This window comes from Gossypium arboreum, chromosome 5 (genome assembly GCF_025698485.1).
Source record: "Gossypium arboreum isolate Shixiya-1 chromosome 5, ASM2569848v2, whole genome shotgun sequence".
NCBI lineage: Eukaryota > Viridiplantae > Streptophyta > Magnoliopsida > Malvales > Malvaceae > Gossypium > Gossypium arboreum.
This window is the reverse complement of record NC_069074.1, coordinates 86,466,900-86,484,441: the sequence shown is the minus strand read 5'-3', so window position 1 is coordinate 86,484,441 and position 17,542 is coordinate 86,466,900. Positions and strand designations below refer to the sequence as shown.

General features: G+C 29.3%; 1 protein-coding gene across 1 annotated transcript; it reads left to right on the top strand.

Moving 5' to 3' along the window:
- The first annotated feature begins 6,830 nt into the window (after window positions 1-6,830).
- LOC108451728 (receptor-like protein EIX1) lies at window positions 6,831-9,421 on the top strand. Its single transcript, XM_053027638.1, has 3 exons — window positions 6,831-7,883; window positions 8,629-9,290; window positions 9,383-9,421. Exons 1-3 carry the CDS (start codon window positions 6,842-6,844, stop codon window positions 9,419-9,421), a joined length of 1,743 nt encoding a protein of 580 aa, XP_052883598.1. The 5' UTR covers window positions 6,831-6,841.
- Window positions 9,422-17,542: the final 8,121 nt, after the last annotated feature.

Here is a 17,542-nt window from a genome sequence, read left to right as displayed (position 1 = left end):
TTGGAGGGGGAGATTTGTTGGGTACGGGTCCCACTATGTGGGAAACCCATATTTTCTGCCATAATGTTTTGTCTTTCTTTGATTTTGTCAAAAGCCAATTTTTTTTTTTATGTGTGGGATGTGGGCAGCCTTTTTATTATTATTGAGTGTCAAATTCTCAATTTAAAAGAAGAGAAAAACAGAGAGTGAGATTGAAGCTCGTTGGAGAAAAAGAGAGAATAGAAAAATCAGTTTTTCAAGCTTGGTGCAGCAGTGATCAACTCCTCGATCGAAGGTCCATCCGTGGTTCGATTGAGCTGATTTTTGGACAGCAGCTAGATGATAAGGTGTTCTTGACTTTGTACGGTCAGATTTTTCATCCGAGACTTGTAGCGTCGGAAATACCCATTTTTCAGCAGCTACGTTTTTGGTGATGTTCTCTCATTTTTCTCTCTTTTGCTAAAGATTACATATTGTTAGCCTTGTCGGAGTTGAATGCTTGTTGTAAGCTTGATATTGTGATCTTGTAGTCGAACATTTGATGATAGTAGAGCTCTTTATCGGACTCTAAAGTCCCGTGGTTTTTACCCTTGATTTAGAGGGGTTTTCCACGTAAAAATATCGGTGTCTCTATTTATTTTTGTTGTGGTTGCATTAGTTGATTTGTGGTTGATTAAGGTTGCTAGAGAACATATCTTGTGCTATTGTGCTTGCCATAATTTTTGACAGGAGTTATAAGGAGAGAAAGAACACCGGTTGTGCTTTCGCTTTGTTTCGGTTGTTCGGTTTCTTCCCAACAATAAAAGGGAAAAATATATTGATTGGAGAAAATTTATCAAAATTATAACAATAGTTTCCATAAAATATTGAAAATTTTCTTTATTTCTATGCTTAACTTATAAATTGGTATTTAAACTATACCTTTTTTCTTATCTTGATACCTAAACATTTTTTTTTTTTGCTATATAAGGTACCTAAACTACTTATTTTTCGCAAGTTGGTATCTTTGTTAGTTAAACTAGCAAATCTATTTAAAAAAAAACTTAATCCATAAATTACTACCTAAATTATGTATTTTTTTTCATTTTGGTACCAAAATATTTTTTGTTACATGTGATACATTCAGTAGCAAAATAGACAAAAAATTATTTTCTTTTATACATATTGTTTTTATTAATATTTCTTTCTTTAGAATCGAACTGATGGTCATACCGGTTAGGTCACTAATTCTCAGTTTGATCAATTCTTCCAATTCTATCAAATATTATAAAAAAAATCAGAAAAAATTAAAAATAGAGATAACTGGTTCAATTGTCTTTTTAGCTTGATTCAATCAATCGGTATCGATTTGCAAGTCAATTGGTTCAACCCCTATCTCAATTTAGTTGTGAAAACGCTAGTTCTAATCGATGAAATAAATCGTTAGCATCTCAACCTTAAAAGGGCGAATTTTGAGCATCGCTGGTATTGTCATACATTATAAAAGGAAAAGAAAGGAAAAAAAAATGGAAAATAAGAGAGAGAGAGATGTGGTAAAAGAAAACTATAAGATAAAAGAATTAAAAAATATTTTTTAAAATTTATATGATGTGACAAATTATTATTCGCTGGTTTTTTTTAACGGATATAATATTTTTGTGTAAAATGGGTAATAGAAAATAGTAGGTATCACTTGTAACAAAAAATGTTTAGTTACCAAAATAGGGAAAAAATGCATAGTTTAGGTACCAATTTATGGGTTAAGCATTTTCTAAAAATAGATTTAGCAATTTGACTAACAGTTTGACTAACAGAGATACTGATTTGGGGAAAAAGTAGTTTAAGTACTACTTCTGACAAAAAAATTTTAAATACCAAGATGAAAAAATGTAGAGTTTAAGTGCCAATTTATGGATTCTCCTTATTTCTAATGTATAATATAGTATTAAAAATATTTATATATATTTTTTACAAATTTAACAAATTGCATTGTATTATTTAATTTTAATATCATTATTCTGTTTTTCATAATTTTTCTAAATTATGTGTTTCAACCATTTAATTATTTTAAAATTAAATATTTAAATAAAATAATTATAAATACTAACATTTTAAAATGATTGTATTCTAAAATCTTGAAAATTTTAAAATTTCCTATCCAAACAAAGTTCTATTGATAAAAGTTAATATATATATAAATTATTGGACTGATATTTAAAAATTGACATAATTTCAAATTTTCAATAATTTTTACTGTAACAACTTAATTTTCGTCAATGTCAGAAATTTTACTTTAAGGTTGAATTCTTTAAATTGATCCGTTCAAAATTTCAAATCAAAAAATAACAAGTCGTATGTGGGATTAATAATAAAACCAAACAGTAATTAAATCAATTAGGTTTTTTTTTTATAATTAGTACGATGACTAAATTATAAGGTGAGTAGGATGAAGAAATTTGATTGAAGCTTTATACATGTCATTGATTAACAAATTATCATGTCCTTAAAAGCAAATATTCCATGGTTAAAATAAACTTTGTGGCCGACCATGATCTATGTCATTAAGTTCCATTAGCTTATGTATAGTGACTTTATGAGCATTGGTTTCTTTTATTTATTAATTTAACTAGTTAATTTTAATTAATAATAGATAAGTATAGTGGAAGGAAAGAGAGATAAGGCTTATTTTCCTCCTCTCCCTCTCGGTAAATAAAGAAAAGTTTCATGGTTCTTTTCTTCATTTACGTCCACTAGATTGCTCAAGGAAGGTGAGTTTTAGTTTGAATTTTAGTTGAAATTCTAGGCTTTGATAGTTGATAAGCATAGCTCAGTTATTAGATGAAGTAATTGATGATGTTTAGTTGAAAAATTATATTGAATACTAAGTTAGAGAGAGAATATTGAAGATAAGAACTTTTGATGAAAATTATGTTATAATGTTAGTAAGGTAATGGGTGTTATAAGAATAAGCTTGATTTAATCTTAAAGGCTTTGAAAACATTAATGTGGAATATTAGGGACCGAATTAAATAAATTGAAAGTTGTAGGAAAATTTTGTCATGAACTGAAAGTTCGAGGTCTCTAGTGGAGAAATATGAAAGCAAATCGAAAGTTATGAGCATTTCGAATATTAGGGCTTATACGGACTAAAATCAATAGAATGTACTCATGTCAATATTATGTCGATTTCTATTTGAATTGTGTGATTAATGAGTTTTTATATTCGAGTTTAATTATGTAACAGCCTATTTTTAGTGAAATCGGAATAGTGATTTCGGGACCACAAATTCGAGCCCAAAAGGAAAATTATTTTGTTATTATTGCATGGTCTGCATTATGATAGGAAAGACGTATGAAAATTTCGTTACGAAAATTTTACTGATTACATGTTTAATTAGGAGGAAAGGGCCAAATTGTATAAAATGTAAAAGTTGAATTCTAGTAGCTAAAGAGATCAAATAGCTATGGAGCTCAAAATTTGAAGTCCTTATATGACAATTAGACCATTAATTGGAGTTAGTAGGTAAGCATAATGATTCATCCATAGAAAATTAATTAAAAAAGGATGAAATTTGAAAGTTGAAAAATTAAAAGATGATAAGTTAATTAAATATGAATAAAATAATTTTATTGTCATCATCTTTCAAAAAAAAGAAGACATGGATAGGTAAAATAAATTAATTGAAGGTTTAGTAGGCCTAACAAATTTCACCCTATCACACGTTATTGAGACATTTTCACATTAGATCGGTAAAGTGAATAACTAAACAATAAATATTATATTATAAGTAGGAGTTTGGATAGGTTTTTTTCAATATATTATATTATTTTATTTCAATAGATGAAAATTAAAATGTGACCACAAGTCATTTTTCTTTATGATAAATTATTTGATTACTATTTGAGAGTAATTGATTTTTATAAAAAATATGTAATAGTTATGGTGAGATAAAATAGAAACATATTTAGGAGAATAGATTCATTCTCAAAAGATTAATGATATCTTATGAGTATAACACACTTATTATAACACAATTACTTTTCCTACTCTTTAATTAGTGCTTATAGTCAAAAAGTAATTTAATTAGTGCTTATAGTCAAAAAGTAATTGGAGACATGAATTGCAAGGTATTTTCTGATTCACATTATTGAAGAATTCAAGACCCATACTTCATTTGCTACAACTACTCTTTTGGCTTCATATGAAATTGAAGAACAAAATTGTGGGTAAATTAAATTAGTTGAAGTTTTAGTATGCCTAACAATTTTCAACCTATGACACGTTATTGAGAGATTATTTATATAACTTTTGCACATTAATTTAATTTTTAATCAGCCCATCATTAATTAGAAATTAGTTATTAAAGTATGTATACAGATTTGAATCATACTAAAGCCCAATAAGTATTAACTAAATTTGATCACTTTTAATATAAGCTAACATTTTGTAATAGTAGATAATGACATGTCAAATCCAAAATAGCAAAACACAATCTTATTTTTTATGATAATTATGATGTCTGGAGGTATAGATCTCAGCTTCTTATAGGTTTTTTTTTTTTAACAATACTTTAATAACATTCAGCTTACATTATTGATTACAGACAATTGCTTTTCTTGCTTCGTATGAAATTGAAGAAAAGAGTTGCAGGGAATTAAATTATTAATACAAAAAGTAAGTCTAGTGTGGAAAATTGAAAAATTACATTGTAAGGCTCAAGTGGAATTTAGAACAAAAGCAAAACAGGCCTTAATTAGTGCTTATTGTCAAAAAGTAACTGGACACAACAATTGCAATTGGAAGGTATTTTCTGATTCATATTATTGAACAATTCAAGACCCATTCTTCATTTGCGACAACTACACTTTTTGAAGAAATTTGTGGGTAAATTAAATTAATTGAAGGTTTAGTAGGCTAACAAATTTCACCCTGTCACACGTTATTGAGACATTATTCACGTTGGAGTCTTAAAGAGATTGACTAGAAAAGAAAAATGAAAGCATAAACACCCATAATTAGTGCTAACAATAACAAGATTTACAATAAGGACAAGTTATTGTGCAATGTAGAAAAGATGAAATGTGAAAGAATCGTTATCATTTTGATTCACGTTTCATCTTTTCTGTACCACATAATAATTGGTCCTCGTTGGAGATTTTGTTGCCCTCAACTCTATCACAGGTTTAAGTAATAAGGTCATTATCTTTGATGGAGATGGACAAAACGAATTACGTAATTATACTGGAAGACCCCTATGTTTCTTGCTTTAACTTCTGTATGGGTTTTACAAAACTTCCTTCTCTAATGAGGAAAAATTCATTGTCGTGCCCGCATAATCACTGCCATTTGAGGCCCATTTATGCTCCATCCCTTGACAACATAACCTTTGTAAACTTAAAGTCCTAGTTGCACTTCAACCCGAAACCATATAATCACCGCCAACAAGGGCATTGAGTTGCAATGCGGTCTCGACTTCTCAAGTGATGGCCCCATCCTCACACGGTAGATGAAATTTGTAGGTCTTCAGCTCTACGTGATCACCATGAACCCAAACAGAACTTAAAACTATGATTTTGTCTCCCTAAAAAAGAAAGAGAAATAAATCTTTAAACCAAGAAATTTCAACATGCAAGAAAAAAGAAAAAAAAAACAATTTAAAGGAGATAGTGGGTGAGAAAGATGATGGAGTAGAGGGATGGAAACTCCCCTCTATATAGGCAAGGGTGCAACCGTGGGGGGTGGGGGTGGGGGAATATCTTCCGCATGTAATTTTATCCCAGGAATCTTGAGGCAGCATGTCGTTTGATAACTAAAAAAGCCCCCTACGGCATGCCTTTTCTCCCTCACTATTTTCAACCCTAATTGTGTATGTTAGAACCCGAGAATCCTAGGATAATTTTCAAACACTAGAACCTAGGAATCCCAGGCAGCATGTGTTAAATATGAAATCATTTTGTAGCTAAAAACGCTCACTATGGGAAGAATTTTTTCCTCCACCAATTTCAACCCTAACTATGTCCCTCAGACCCTAGGATCATTTTCAGACATTGTAACCCGGAAATCCCAGGCAGCATGTGTTGACCATGAAACTGTTTGATGTCAGGGGTATAAAATAAACTCAGTACATTCTGTTTAGTTTCCATACCGATATTTCGCGCAGATTGCTACAAAACTCTAATCTTTAATTAGCTCTAACAGTCAAAAAAGTAATTCGACTCAACAATTACAAGGTATTTTCTTGTTACATTAATTATATAATACTAGTAAATAATTCAAAGCCAATAGCTTACTAATGCTGAAATAAGAAACTTTTGTTGAAAATAAATAAATTAAAAGCAAGTCTAAGTCGTCCCTTAAAGGTTTTATAGTGTGGAAAATGATAAATACATGTATCAACTATATTAATGCAATTTATTTTTCCCATCGATGTAGTTTCAGGGAAAAAAAAACCCTCATTGAAAGGACTAATAAAGAGATTGATTAAAGAATAAAAAAAAAAAAGAATGAAAGCAAAACAGGCCTAATCCTTAGTTAGAGATAATGGTCAAAAGTAATTCAACACCCATAATTGATTTGCGACCATTACCATTCAAGTTGGGTGTTTATAAAGAGGACTTTCCTCAGATATTAGCATTCAGAATTAAAACAATCAAAACACTATTTCATTTGCTCTTGCTTAATATTTCATGATTACGATGTCAAGTATGAGGTCTCATAAACTTGTTTTATTTTTTGCAATATCTTGTCTTCTTCTTCATGAGAAATGCACCTATGCTACCGTGTGCAAAGAGAGCGAGAGAAAAGCGCTACTTGAATTTAAGCACAGCCTTCAAGCTATGGGTTTTTCAGGCTACGACGCCCTTTCTTCATGGATAAGTTGAAATGCTTGATTTTAGCTACCAACATCTGGTTGTGGCAGGTACAATTAGCCCTTCACTGCTTAAACTACATCATTTGACTTCTTTAAATTTCAGCAGTAATGATTTTAATGGAAGTCCCATCCCAGAGTTTTTTGGTTCTTTGAAAAAATTGAAATTACTGGATCTCTCTAATGCTAATTTTAGAGGTCCAATTCCTTCTCTACTTGGAAATCTTTCAATGTTGGAGACTCTTAGACTGGGTAGCAACGGTAGAGTTTTCAATGTTGGAAAACTTGAGTGGCTTTCCCATCTTCCTCGTTTGAAAGAGGTTGATCTCAGTTTCACTAACCTGAGCAATGCCAATGATTGGTCTCAAATCATTAACCATCTTCCTTTGCTTCAAAAACTAAATCTGAGAGATTGTGATCTTCCAAGCATCTCATCTTCTTCTGTTTCCCTTACCAACTCTTCTACATCTCTCAACACTCTCGCTCTCTCTGATAATAATCTCCCTTCTTCTGCCATATATCCATGGTTGTTTAATGTTAGCCGCAACCTTGTTTCCCTAGATCTCTCAAATAACCAGTTGAAAGGTCCAATTCCAGAAGCTTTCGGGAACATGATTGCTATTCAAGAACTTTATCTGAACGATACTCTTTTAAATGGATCCATAAGCAAAAGCATTGGACAACTTTCGAACCTGCGAGTCTTGCGGCTTCCAGCGAATTCTTTTGGTGGTGATGTAATTTCCGAAGCTCATTTCTCAAATTTCACCTATTTACAGGTGTTGGATTTATCCGATACTTCTTTGACTTTGAAATTCAACTCCGGATGGATTCCTCCCTTCCAACTGAATCAACTATTGCTTTGCTCTTGCAAGTTAGGGCCTCGTTTCCCAAATTGGATTCAGACTAAAATGGACGTCCTAAACCCTGACGTTGATATTTCTTCCATGGATTACCTTGATATTTCTGCTTCAGGAATTTCGGATTCTCTTCCCTACTGGTTTTGGGACAAATTTCAGGGATTATCGTACATAAACATGTCTTTTAATCAGATCAGTGGTACTTTTCCAAATAATTACTCTATCCACATAAACCATCTAGATCTAAGCTCTAATAATTTCTCAGGACCATTGCCACGTTTTTCTTTAGACTTTACGGTATGGCAGATTATTAACATTTATGATAACCATCAATTTTGACTAAAATGTAATAAATAGGAGGTGCAGATTTTGCAGCTAAAATTGACTTGAAATTTTTGCATGGGATAATTTCTTTTTTGGTCATTGAGATAATGGGCTATTTATAGTTTGGTCTTTAAATTTCAACTATAAATAGGCCTTCCCATTTTCATTTCAAATCATCCCAATTATTCTTTCTCACTTAGTTTTCTCTCTTCTCCCATTTGAGAATTCTTAAGGAATTTTATTTGTTTGTAATATTTTGGAGATATTGAAGTTATCATCTGGTATTAGTGCCTGAGGACGTAGGTATAATTTACCGAACCTCGTTAAAACTCTTGTGTTCTTTCTTGTCCTATTTTTCTTTTAATATTTGAGGGTATAATAGTAGTATTTAATTGTGCTATTAAATTACGATAGAATGGATATTCTGACTAAGGAATGACTTGGTACTTAAGAGATCCTTGTGATCCACCTCTCTTTCTTAGAAATTAAACTTTATATGATTTTTTAGTACAATAATTTACACGCTTCCAACCCTATTGGAATAACAAAGGGGACCATTAACCTTTCCAAAAACAAGTTTACTGGTTCAGTCTTTCCAATTTGCAATATTACCGGTGAAGGTTTGTTGGCATTGTTTGATCTCTCAAATAATCTATTTTCTGGAGTGATTCCAGACTGTTTTGGAAGTTTCCCGTTTTTAACAGCTTTGAATTTGGGTGATAATAGTGTCTCGGGCTCACTTCCAAGCTCCTTAGGATCTCTGATTTATCTTGAAATGCTAAGTTTACGTGGTAATAAATTCTCTGGAGAATTACCTTCATCTTTACAGAATTGTGCCAAGTTAAAATTTCTCGACTTGAGTGATAATGAATTATCAGGAGAAATACCTATGTGGATCGGTCAGAAGCTTTCATCGTTGGTTTTTCTTAGCCTTCAAAGGAACCAGTTCAAGGGAAGGATTCCCCATCAACTTTGTGGATTGAAATATCTACAAATCTTGGACCTCTCTGTAAATAAAATCTCTGATACAATACCATCATGCCTCAATAATTTCACTTCCATGACAAAAAAAGTGAGTTTAGATCGAATGATTGAGCATCACATCGTAGATATTGGACCTGAATTGGTATTTAATAAGGGTATGTATGTTGACAAGGCATTGCTTACATGGAAGGGGACAAAGCAAAGCTATCCACAACTTGGATTGCTACTAGCCATTGATCTCTCTTCTAACAAATTAACAGGAGAGATTCCTGAAGAATTAAGTAGTCTTCAAGAACTGGTTGCATTGAACTTGTCAAGAAACCTTTTTAACGGAAAAATTCTTCAAAAGATTGGGCATATAAGACAACTAGAGGTGCTTGACCTGTCAAGAAACAAGTTTTCAGGAAACATCCCGACAAGCTTGTCTGAATTAACATTTCTAATTAACTTGAACTTGTCTTATAATGACTTGTCTGGAAAGATTCCAACTAGCACTCAACTACAGAGCTTTGATCCTTCGTCATTTTCCCATAATAGAGGACTTTGTGGTCCTCCTGTTTCACCGAATTGCTCAATGGTGGAACCACCTGCCGGAAAACCTGCAGTAGGAGGTGAAGAAGATTCTGATGAGTTCATGAAATGGTTTTACACTGGCATGGGACTTGGAGTTGCAGTGGGTTTCTGGGGTTTTGCAGTGTTGTGTTCTTCAAGCGTTCATGGAGTCATTCATATTATCGTTACATGGATAATGCAAAGGATTGGGTTTATGTTACATTTGTTGTGCTGGAAGCAAGGTTAGTGAGGAGAATCAAAGCTCTTACAACAAGGTAATAATTTTACTTTCTTCACTCCTTAACAAAGTTGAGAAATATATCATTAACTAAATTACAAAGTTGTATATTATTATTTTTCAGGTGCTATTAGAACTGCAACTGAAGGTGGTTTTTCCTGCATGTGAGAAAATCTTAATAAAAAACTTACAAATTAAGACATGTTTGTCTTTTTGATGATTTCTAATTTCTATATATTAGGTAGAGAGTTGTGATGACTTTCTTGTAATACGTTTATCTTATATTTGGTTTGTATATTTCTTTTCTATCGAAAGTAATTTTATCAAAACAAAAGACTTCTTGCTAATAAAATGGAAAAATATATTGATCGGAGAAAATTTATCAAAATTATAACAATAGTTTTCATAAAATGTTGAAAATTTTCTTTATTTCCTATGCTTAACTTACAAATTGGTATCTAAACTATACTTTTTCTTATCTTGATACTTTTTTTTGCTACATAAGGTACCTAAACTACTTATTTTTCTTACGTTGGTATTTCCATTAGTTAAACCATCCAATCTATTTACAAAAAAAACTTAATCCATAAATTGCTACCTAAACTATGTTTTTTTTTTCCATTTTGGTACCTAAATAATTTTTTTGTTACAAGTTATACATTATGTAGCAAAATAGACAAAAAGCATTATTTTCTTTTATATATGTTGTTTTTATTATTTTTCTTTCTTTAGAATCAAATTGATGGTCAAACCTGTTAGGTCACTAATTCTCAGTTTGATCAGTTCTTCCAATTCTATCAAATATTATTAAAAATTTAGAAAAAATCAAAAATAGAGATAACTGGTTCAAGTTTCTTTTTAGCTAGGTTCAATCAATCTGTATCAGTTTGCAAGTCAATTGGTTCAACCCCCTATCTCGATCTAGTTGTGAAAACACTAGTTTTGATAGATGAAATAAATCGTTGGCATCTCAACCTCAAGAGGGAGGGAGGGAGGGAGAGAGAGAGAGATGATGATGATGATGATGTAAAAGAAAACTATAAAATAAAAGAATTAAAAAATATTTCTTAAAGTTTATATGATGTGACATTATTATTGGTTGATTTTTTTAACGGATATAACATTTTTGTATAAAATAGGTAACAGAAGAATAGTTGGGGTACCACAATAGGAAGAAAATGCATAGTTTAGATACTATTTATGGGTTAAGCATTTCCTAAAAATAGATTTAACAATTTGATTAATGGTTTAACTAACAGAGATATTGACTTGGGGAAAAAAGTAATTTAAATACTACTTGTGACAAAAAATTTTAAATAGCAAGATGAAAAAATGTATAGTTTAAATGCCAATTTATGAGTTAACCCTTATTTCTAATATAATATAGTATTAAAAATATTTATATATATTTTTACAAATTTAACAATACTCACTGCATTATATTATTTAATTTTAATATCATTATTCTGTTTTTCATGATTATTTTTGAACTTATGATATTCCTAACCATTTAATTATTTTAAAATTAAATATTTAAATAAAATAATTATAAAGATTAACATTTGATTGTATTTTAAAATCTTGAAATTTTTAAAATTTCCTATCCAAACAAAGTTATGTTGATAAAAATTAATATATATAAAATTATTGGACTATATTTAAAAAGGACATAATTTCAAAATTTCAATAAATTTAACTGTAACGAATTAATTTTCGTCTATGTTAGAAAACTTGGTTTAAGGTTGAATTCCTTAAATTCATCCAAAAAGTTAACAAGTCGTATGTGGGATTAATAATAAAATCGAACGGTAATTAAATAAATTAAGTTTTTCTTTATAATTAGTACGATGACTAAATTATAAGGTGAGTACGAAGAAATTTGATTGAAGCTTTGTACATGTCGTTGATTAGCGAATGATCATGTCCTTAAAAGCAAATATTCCATGGTTAAAATACACTAAGGAAAATACAAAATTAAACAAACTAATTAAACTAATAATCTCAACTGAGGCTTTCTTAATAAATTCTTGAGAAGATGAAATAGTGACTAGTGGAGTGAATGACATGTTTCATGGTCCTAAGTCCAGTTGGATTATCAAAGAAGTGATAACGCTGCCCTTACACCCTGACTTCTCTTGATACATTTCAAGTGCAAAATCACCTCTAACTATCAGCTCTCGCAATCTGGAGCCGACTCTTTCATAATCTTCTTTAAACTTAACCCTACTTAAGTTGGTCAGTACTCTTAAGAGATATAAGCTCTCCTAATTAACAAATACATTACAATCATAGGCAACCAATTAGCTCAAAATCACATAACATGCATATTCAGACCACTAATACCAATAGCAATAAACATATTTAACATGAAAGTACATGAATTTAAAAAATAGGAGAAAAAATGCTAATAGATGCAAAAGCTCCTCAAATCTTCAAATCACATATTTGCCCAAGTGATTTCATCCAAATATTCAATAATCCAACATAAATTGAGATTAATAAACATAAAAATACAAAAGAGAGAGAGAATAATATAACCTAATTACAAAATGAAATCTAAAGAACCAAAACTACATGAAGTTGCCCTTAATAAAATTGTAATTTTCAATTGAGTGTCACAACTTTACGATGAATTTCACAATTTTCCCTTTTTGTAATTGCTCGAGATTTGGCTAATGTCACAACATCACGACATCAACTGATTCATGTCATGACGTATGGCCTTAAAATGCTCTTATTTTTCCTTTAGCTTACATGACGTCGCAACGTTAGCTAATCCACTTTGTGAGGTCAGCCATATCATGACCTAGCCACAATCTCATCACGATGTCGGGCATTGATCAACACCATTCATGATGTCGTGATTTTAGCTGATCCAAATCACGACTTGGCCTTTGCCGTGTCATGACTCTTCCTTGAAGTTGAGTTTTTCTCTTACAACCGAACACCAAAAACATAGAAATTAATATTAAACCTTAAAAACACTTAAAATGCATAAAATAACTTAAATTCATTACAAAATTGTAAAATCCTAAAATGAAAAAAACACTATTAAATGTAAAATTTTCGAAACCTACAAAAATAATTTTTTACTCAAAAGATATAAATTTTGAATATAACAATGAGTAGGGTTGAATCCATAGAGCCAAGTGATAATTCTATTTATTTAGTAAAAGAAAATAAAAGCAAAGGGTTTAAAATTAAAATTAAAACTATGTAAGAAAAATTGCAAAACAAAATATAAGAAAAATCAATATGTTGAAAATCTAAAAAAGTAAAATTTTCATTTTATTCATGAGTTTGATCATCAATGCAAAGATATATAGTTTAGTGTTCTTTAATAAATTAATTATAGTTGTCGATGCCACGCCTAACGGTCAATCTCTCTTTACCTTTTCGATAATCAAGAGAAAGTTTGTTCAAATTATTTTCCTTATCAGTAAACAATTCTATAAGCTGAAGCCTAGGATTTAACTTACCGATAGTATTAAAAATGAGAGAAACTTAATTTTAACCAATCAACACAAGTAAAATTTATTTAGAATTAATTAAATAATTACAAATTTAACTATTTTAATTGAGAAGATAAAATATTTTAAGCAATTCAATTCATTTGTCACTTTAGTAATAAAATATTATTTGCTGAGCTCAAAAAGTAAATAGTAGCAATGTCTTCTTGGTGGTGAGTACGAGATTGAATAATAAAATAAAATAAAAAAAACACTTAAATAGCTATAATTTTTTTTACCATTATCATGGTATATATAAAACTAATTTAATACAAATATAGTCAAAAAGTAATTGGAGACATGAATTGCAAGGTGTTTTCTGATTCATATTATTGAAGAATTCAAGACCCATTCTTCGTTTGCTTCATATGAAACTGAAGAAGAAAATTGTGGGTGCATTAAATTAATTGAATTCAAACAGAAAGCAAGTCTAAGTCATCAATTAAAGGTATAGTAGGACTAACAAATTTCACCCTATCACACGTTATTGAGACATATTCACATTTGAGTCGTAAAGTGATTAATTAAAGAAGAAAATAGAAAGCACAAACATCCATAATCTCTCATTATAAATAACAATGTATTTTACAAATGAGTATGGGGAGCAATGATAAGATTAAATGAAAATTAAAACAAAAGCAAAACAGGCCTAGTACTTACTCCTTAATTAGTGCTTATAGTCAAAAAGTAATTGGACACATCAATTAGAATTGCAAGGTAATTTCTGATTCATATTATTGAAGAATTCAAGACCCATAGCTCATTTGCTTCATATGAAACTGAAGAAGATAATTGTGGGTAAATTAAATTAATTAAAGGTTTAACAGGCCAATCAAATTTCACCCTATCGCACGTCATTGAGACATTATTCACATTGGAGCCGTAAAGTGATTAACCAAAGAAGAAAATTGAAAGCATAAACATCCATAACGGCTAATTAGAGCTAACAATAACAAGGCATTTATAAGATTAATCACATCTTTTAAATTTACTAAAATAATTGGTTAAAATTTTACAAGAAAATTGATCGCACTTATAAATAAGATCCCTCATTTAAAAGACATTTATTAAATTTGTCGCTCTAAATAGATGATTCCTATTTTTGTCATCATTTTCTTTTATTAATTTGCTCACTCAAAGAAATTTATTAAATTTGTCACTCTACCATTAAAATGGTAATAGAAGACTAACTATGCATTTACATGTATTTTTTCTAGGCTGTCGAAAATAGGAGTAACTCTTATTTGGAGTGATTTTAAAGTGATCAAAATAGGAATGATTACTATTTAGAGTGACCAAAATAAAAAAAATTCACCGACCCCTATTTAGACTAACTAGTGAGGTAGTTTACCCAAATCAAAAATTGAATTGTGAAGAGCTTAATTTACAATATGTCATTTTTTATAATTTTTGAAAATGCTTTAAAAACGATTAGAATTTTTTATTAGTACCATATTTGAAATATTAAAATAATTTATATGTTTTAATTATGTTAATTAGTTATTATTATAAGTAATAGTGATTTCTATTAATTACATGAAGTAAAACTATATTTCATATTGGATATATTTAAAATATTTCAATTATAATTTGAATTTTTATTATAATATTTGAATTGTACTAATCAAAAGCAATAAGTGACATACGGATAATTAATTTTTTATCATATAAATTTTTATATCCTTAAAATATTTTATTATTATGTTAATAATTATTAAAATTTAAATATATAAAATTATTAAATATATTAAAAATTAAAGATAAAAGTATATATAATTTGATAAATTTTAAAAATAAAATCCAATTTCAATTTTTCTCTACAAAATTTTCGTCAACTTATTTGATTTCAATTTCTTAATAGATTCATTTCTACTTTTTCGTTTCATTTTCAATAAATATGAAGAAATACTATTAATACAATGTTTAAAGTAATTTCTCATTTGTTGTTTTCATGAATAGTATTACATTACCTTCATAAAAATATTATTTATTAAAAGAAAAATAACTTTAAATATAATTTTATAACATAAATTACTTTAAATATAATTTTATAACATTAAAAATAAAATAATTTTTCATCAAATAAGAAGTTTATCGAATAAAAACATCTTTTTATTCTAAATAGATAACTCAACAAGTTTAAATATTAAATGTTTTATGAACCATTATTAAATTTTTTTATAATGGATATTAGAAATTTTAACACTTATAATTTAATTGTCCACAAAGTTTTCTACATTCACTTTTTTCAATAAATATATTAAAAATTATTAATAAAATATTTAAATTACAATTATAGTTAGACTCTATGTAGAAAAATCAAATTGCATAAAGAACTTTTGTGTTATTATTTTCTCTATTTTATCACAATGTCCCCTTTAGTGGCTATTATAACCATCACTGTAATGACTCGAAAGTCAGTGATGTCGAAAAATACGATTTTGGGATTCTGTTTCCATGATCTAAGCTCGTAAGTATTTTTATTATATTATGAATTGAATTTTGAATAAGTAATTTTACCAAATTAGAGATTAATTAAGGTTTAGAGACTGAATCGTAAATTCCATTCACTATAGATTTTTAATTAGAAAATGGCTTGAGAACCTAAATTGCAATTAATTAAATTACTAAAATTTGCAATTAGACCTTGTTCGAATTCATAATTGTGGACGATAAGGACTATGTATATATATAAATAATTAAAATTAAAATTGAATTAATAAGTTAAATTTAATTAACTTAATATAATAAACATAAAAATAGGGATAGTGGATGAAAACAACATTTTCATCATCTCTTTTTATCTTCTACCCGAAGCTAAACAAAGAAAAACTAATGAGAACTTCAAAGTATTCGACCTTATTTTGGTAAGGGTAATTTAGTCATTTTCTTGTAATTTTTATGGTTTTAGGCCATAGGAGCTTGATTTAACTAGCCCATGTACTAATTTGTGAAACTATTAAAGTTTTAGGAAGTATCATTATTGAATTCTTGAAGTTTTAGATGTTAAATTGATAGATTTTAAGCTTAGAGGTGAAAAATAACTAAATTGTGAAGTTAATTGATAGTTTAATACATAAAGAATTAAACTAAATAAATTGAAAATTTAAATGTAGAAATGAAAAATAGGAGGTTCCTAATGGTTAACAGTGAACCTTGATTTCAATTTGAAGCTTTAGATTGACAGTTATATTAGTTCCAGTTTTAGGGACTAAATTGAATAAATTATAATGTTTGAATAAATTGTAATGCTTGAATAAAATGACAATTGATTGCAAGTTGGTTGTTTATTGATAGTTCTATGTGTTTACGTTCATTCGTAGCTAATGTCGATCCGAATTCCTCAAAAAGGAAAGAAAAATCCAAAGTTGTCGACGAATAGCTCAGAAATTACGGTATGTATTTCTATGACTTAAGTCTTATTTAATTTCCGTGCTTTCATGTTGTTTTACCATGTACATAAATGATGAGGTAGTTACTATTAAATGACGAGGTAAGGATTAATTTGAATAAAGTGGACATTTTAAAGTTGATTGGTATGAAATTAAATTGAGGTATATTGTGACATATGATAATTGATTTGTCAATGATAGAATCTAAATTGTAATGAATTTGATTTGGTCTACATGTAACGAAATGAGAAACGGATAACTTAATAACTATATGGAATGCATCAAAAACAAATTGATACGCCATAAGGGCTAAAGTGCTATGTAAACCATCGTTGTCAGGCAATCCAGAATGATAGGTCATTATTGCCAGTCAACCCGGGATGACATATTTGAATTGAGAAAACCATCATTGTTGGACAATCCAGGGTGGTAGGTCATCATTGTCGAGTAATCGGGATGATAGATTTGAATTGAGAAAACCATTGTTGCTAGGCAACTCGAGGTGGTAGGCATTGTGCAGAAAGTAATCGTTGTCGAGCAACCTGAGATGAAAAATTAAGTCGAAGTGATAACGAGCTAAACATTACTTAGAATAGGAATGAGCTTATAAGTATTGTAGGTATAGTATGTGACGCCGCGATAGGAAAGTCATTTGACTAAGTTAGTATGTCACGTCATGATGAGAAACCCCTTACATAGCGACGTCGGTCTTAAATTTTGAAAATTTTTGTTTTAGTCCTAATTCAACCTTAGTTCATCTATAAAGCTTCTGAAAGCTCGTATAAAGCCTAAGAGTGATTGTATTTCATGTTGAATGCATATTTGTTTGATTTGATCATTAATTTGTATATTTTAAATA

Coding starts and splice junctions, on each gene's coding strand:
- LOC108451728 (XM_053027638.1), top strand. CDS start 6,842: ATGCTTGATTTTAGCTACCAACATCTGGTTGTGGCAGGTACAATTAGC. Junction 7,884..8,628: donor GTCTTTTAATCAGATCAGTG/GTACTTTTCCAA, acceptor TTACCGGTGAAG/GTTTGTTGGCATTGTTTGAT. Junction 9,291..9,382: donor TAAGTAGTCTTCAAGAACTG/GTTGCATTGAAC, acceptor TGACCTGTCAAG/AAACAAGTTTTCAGGAAACA.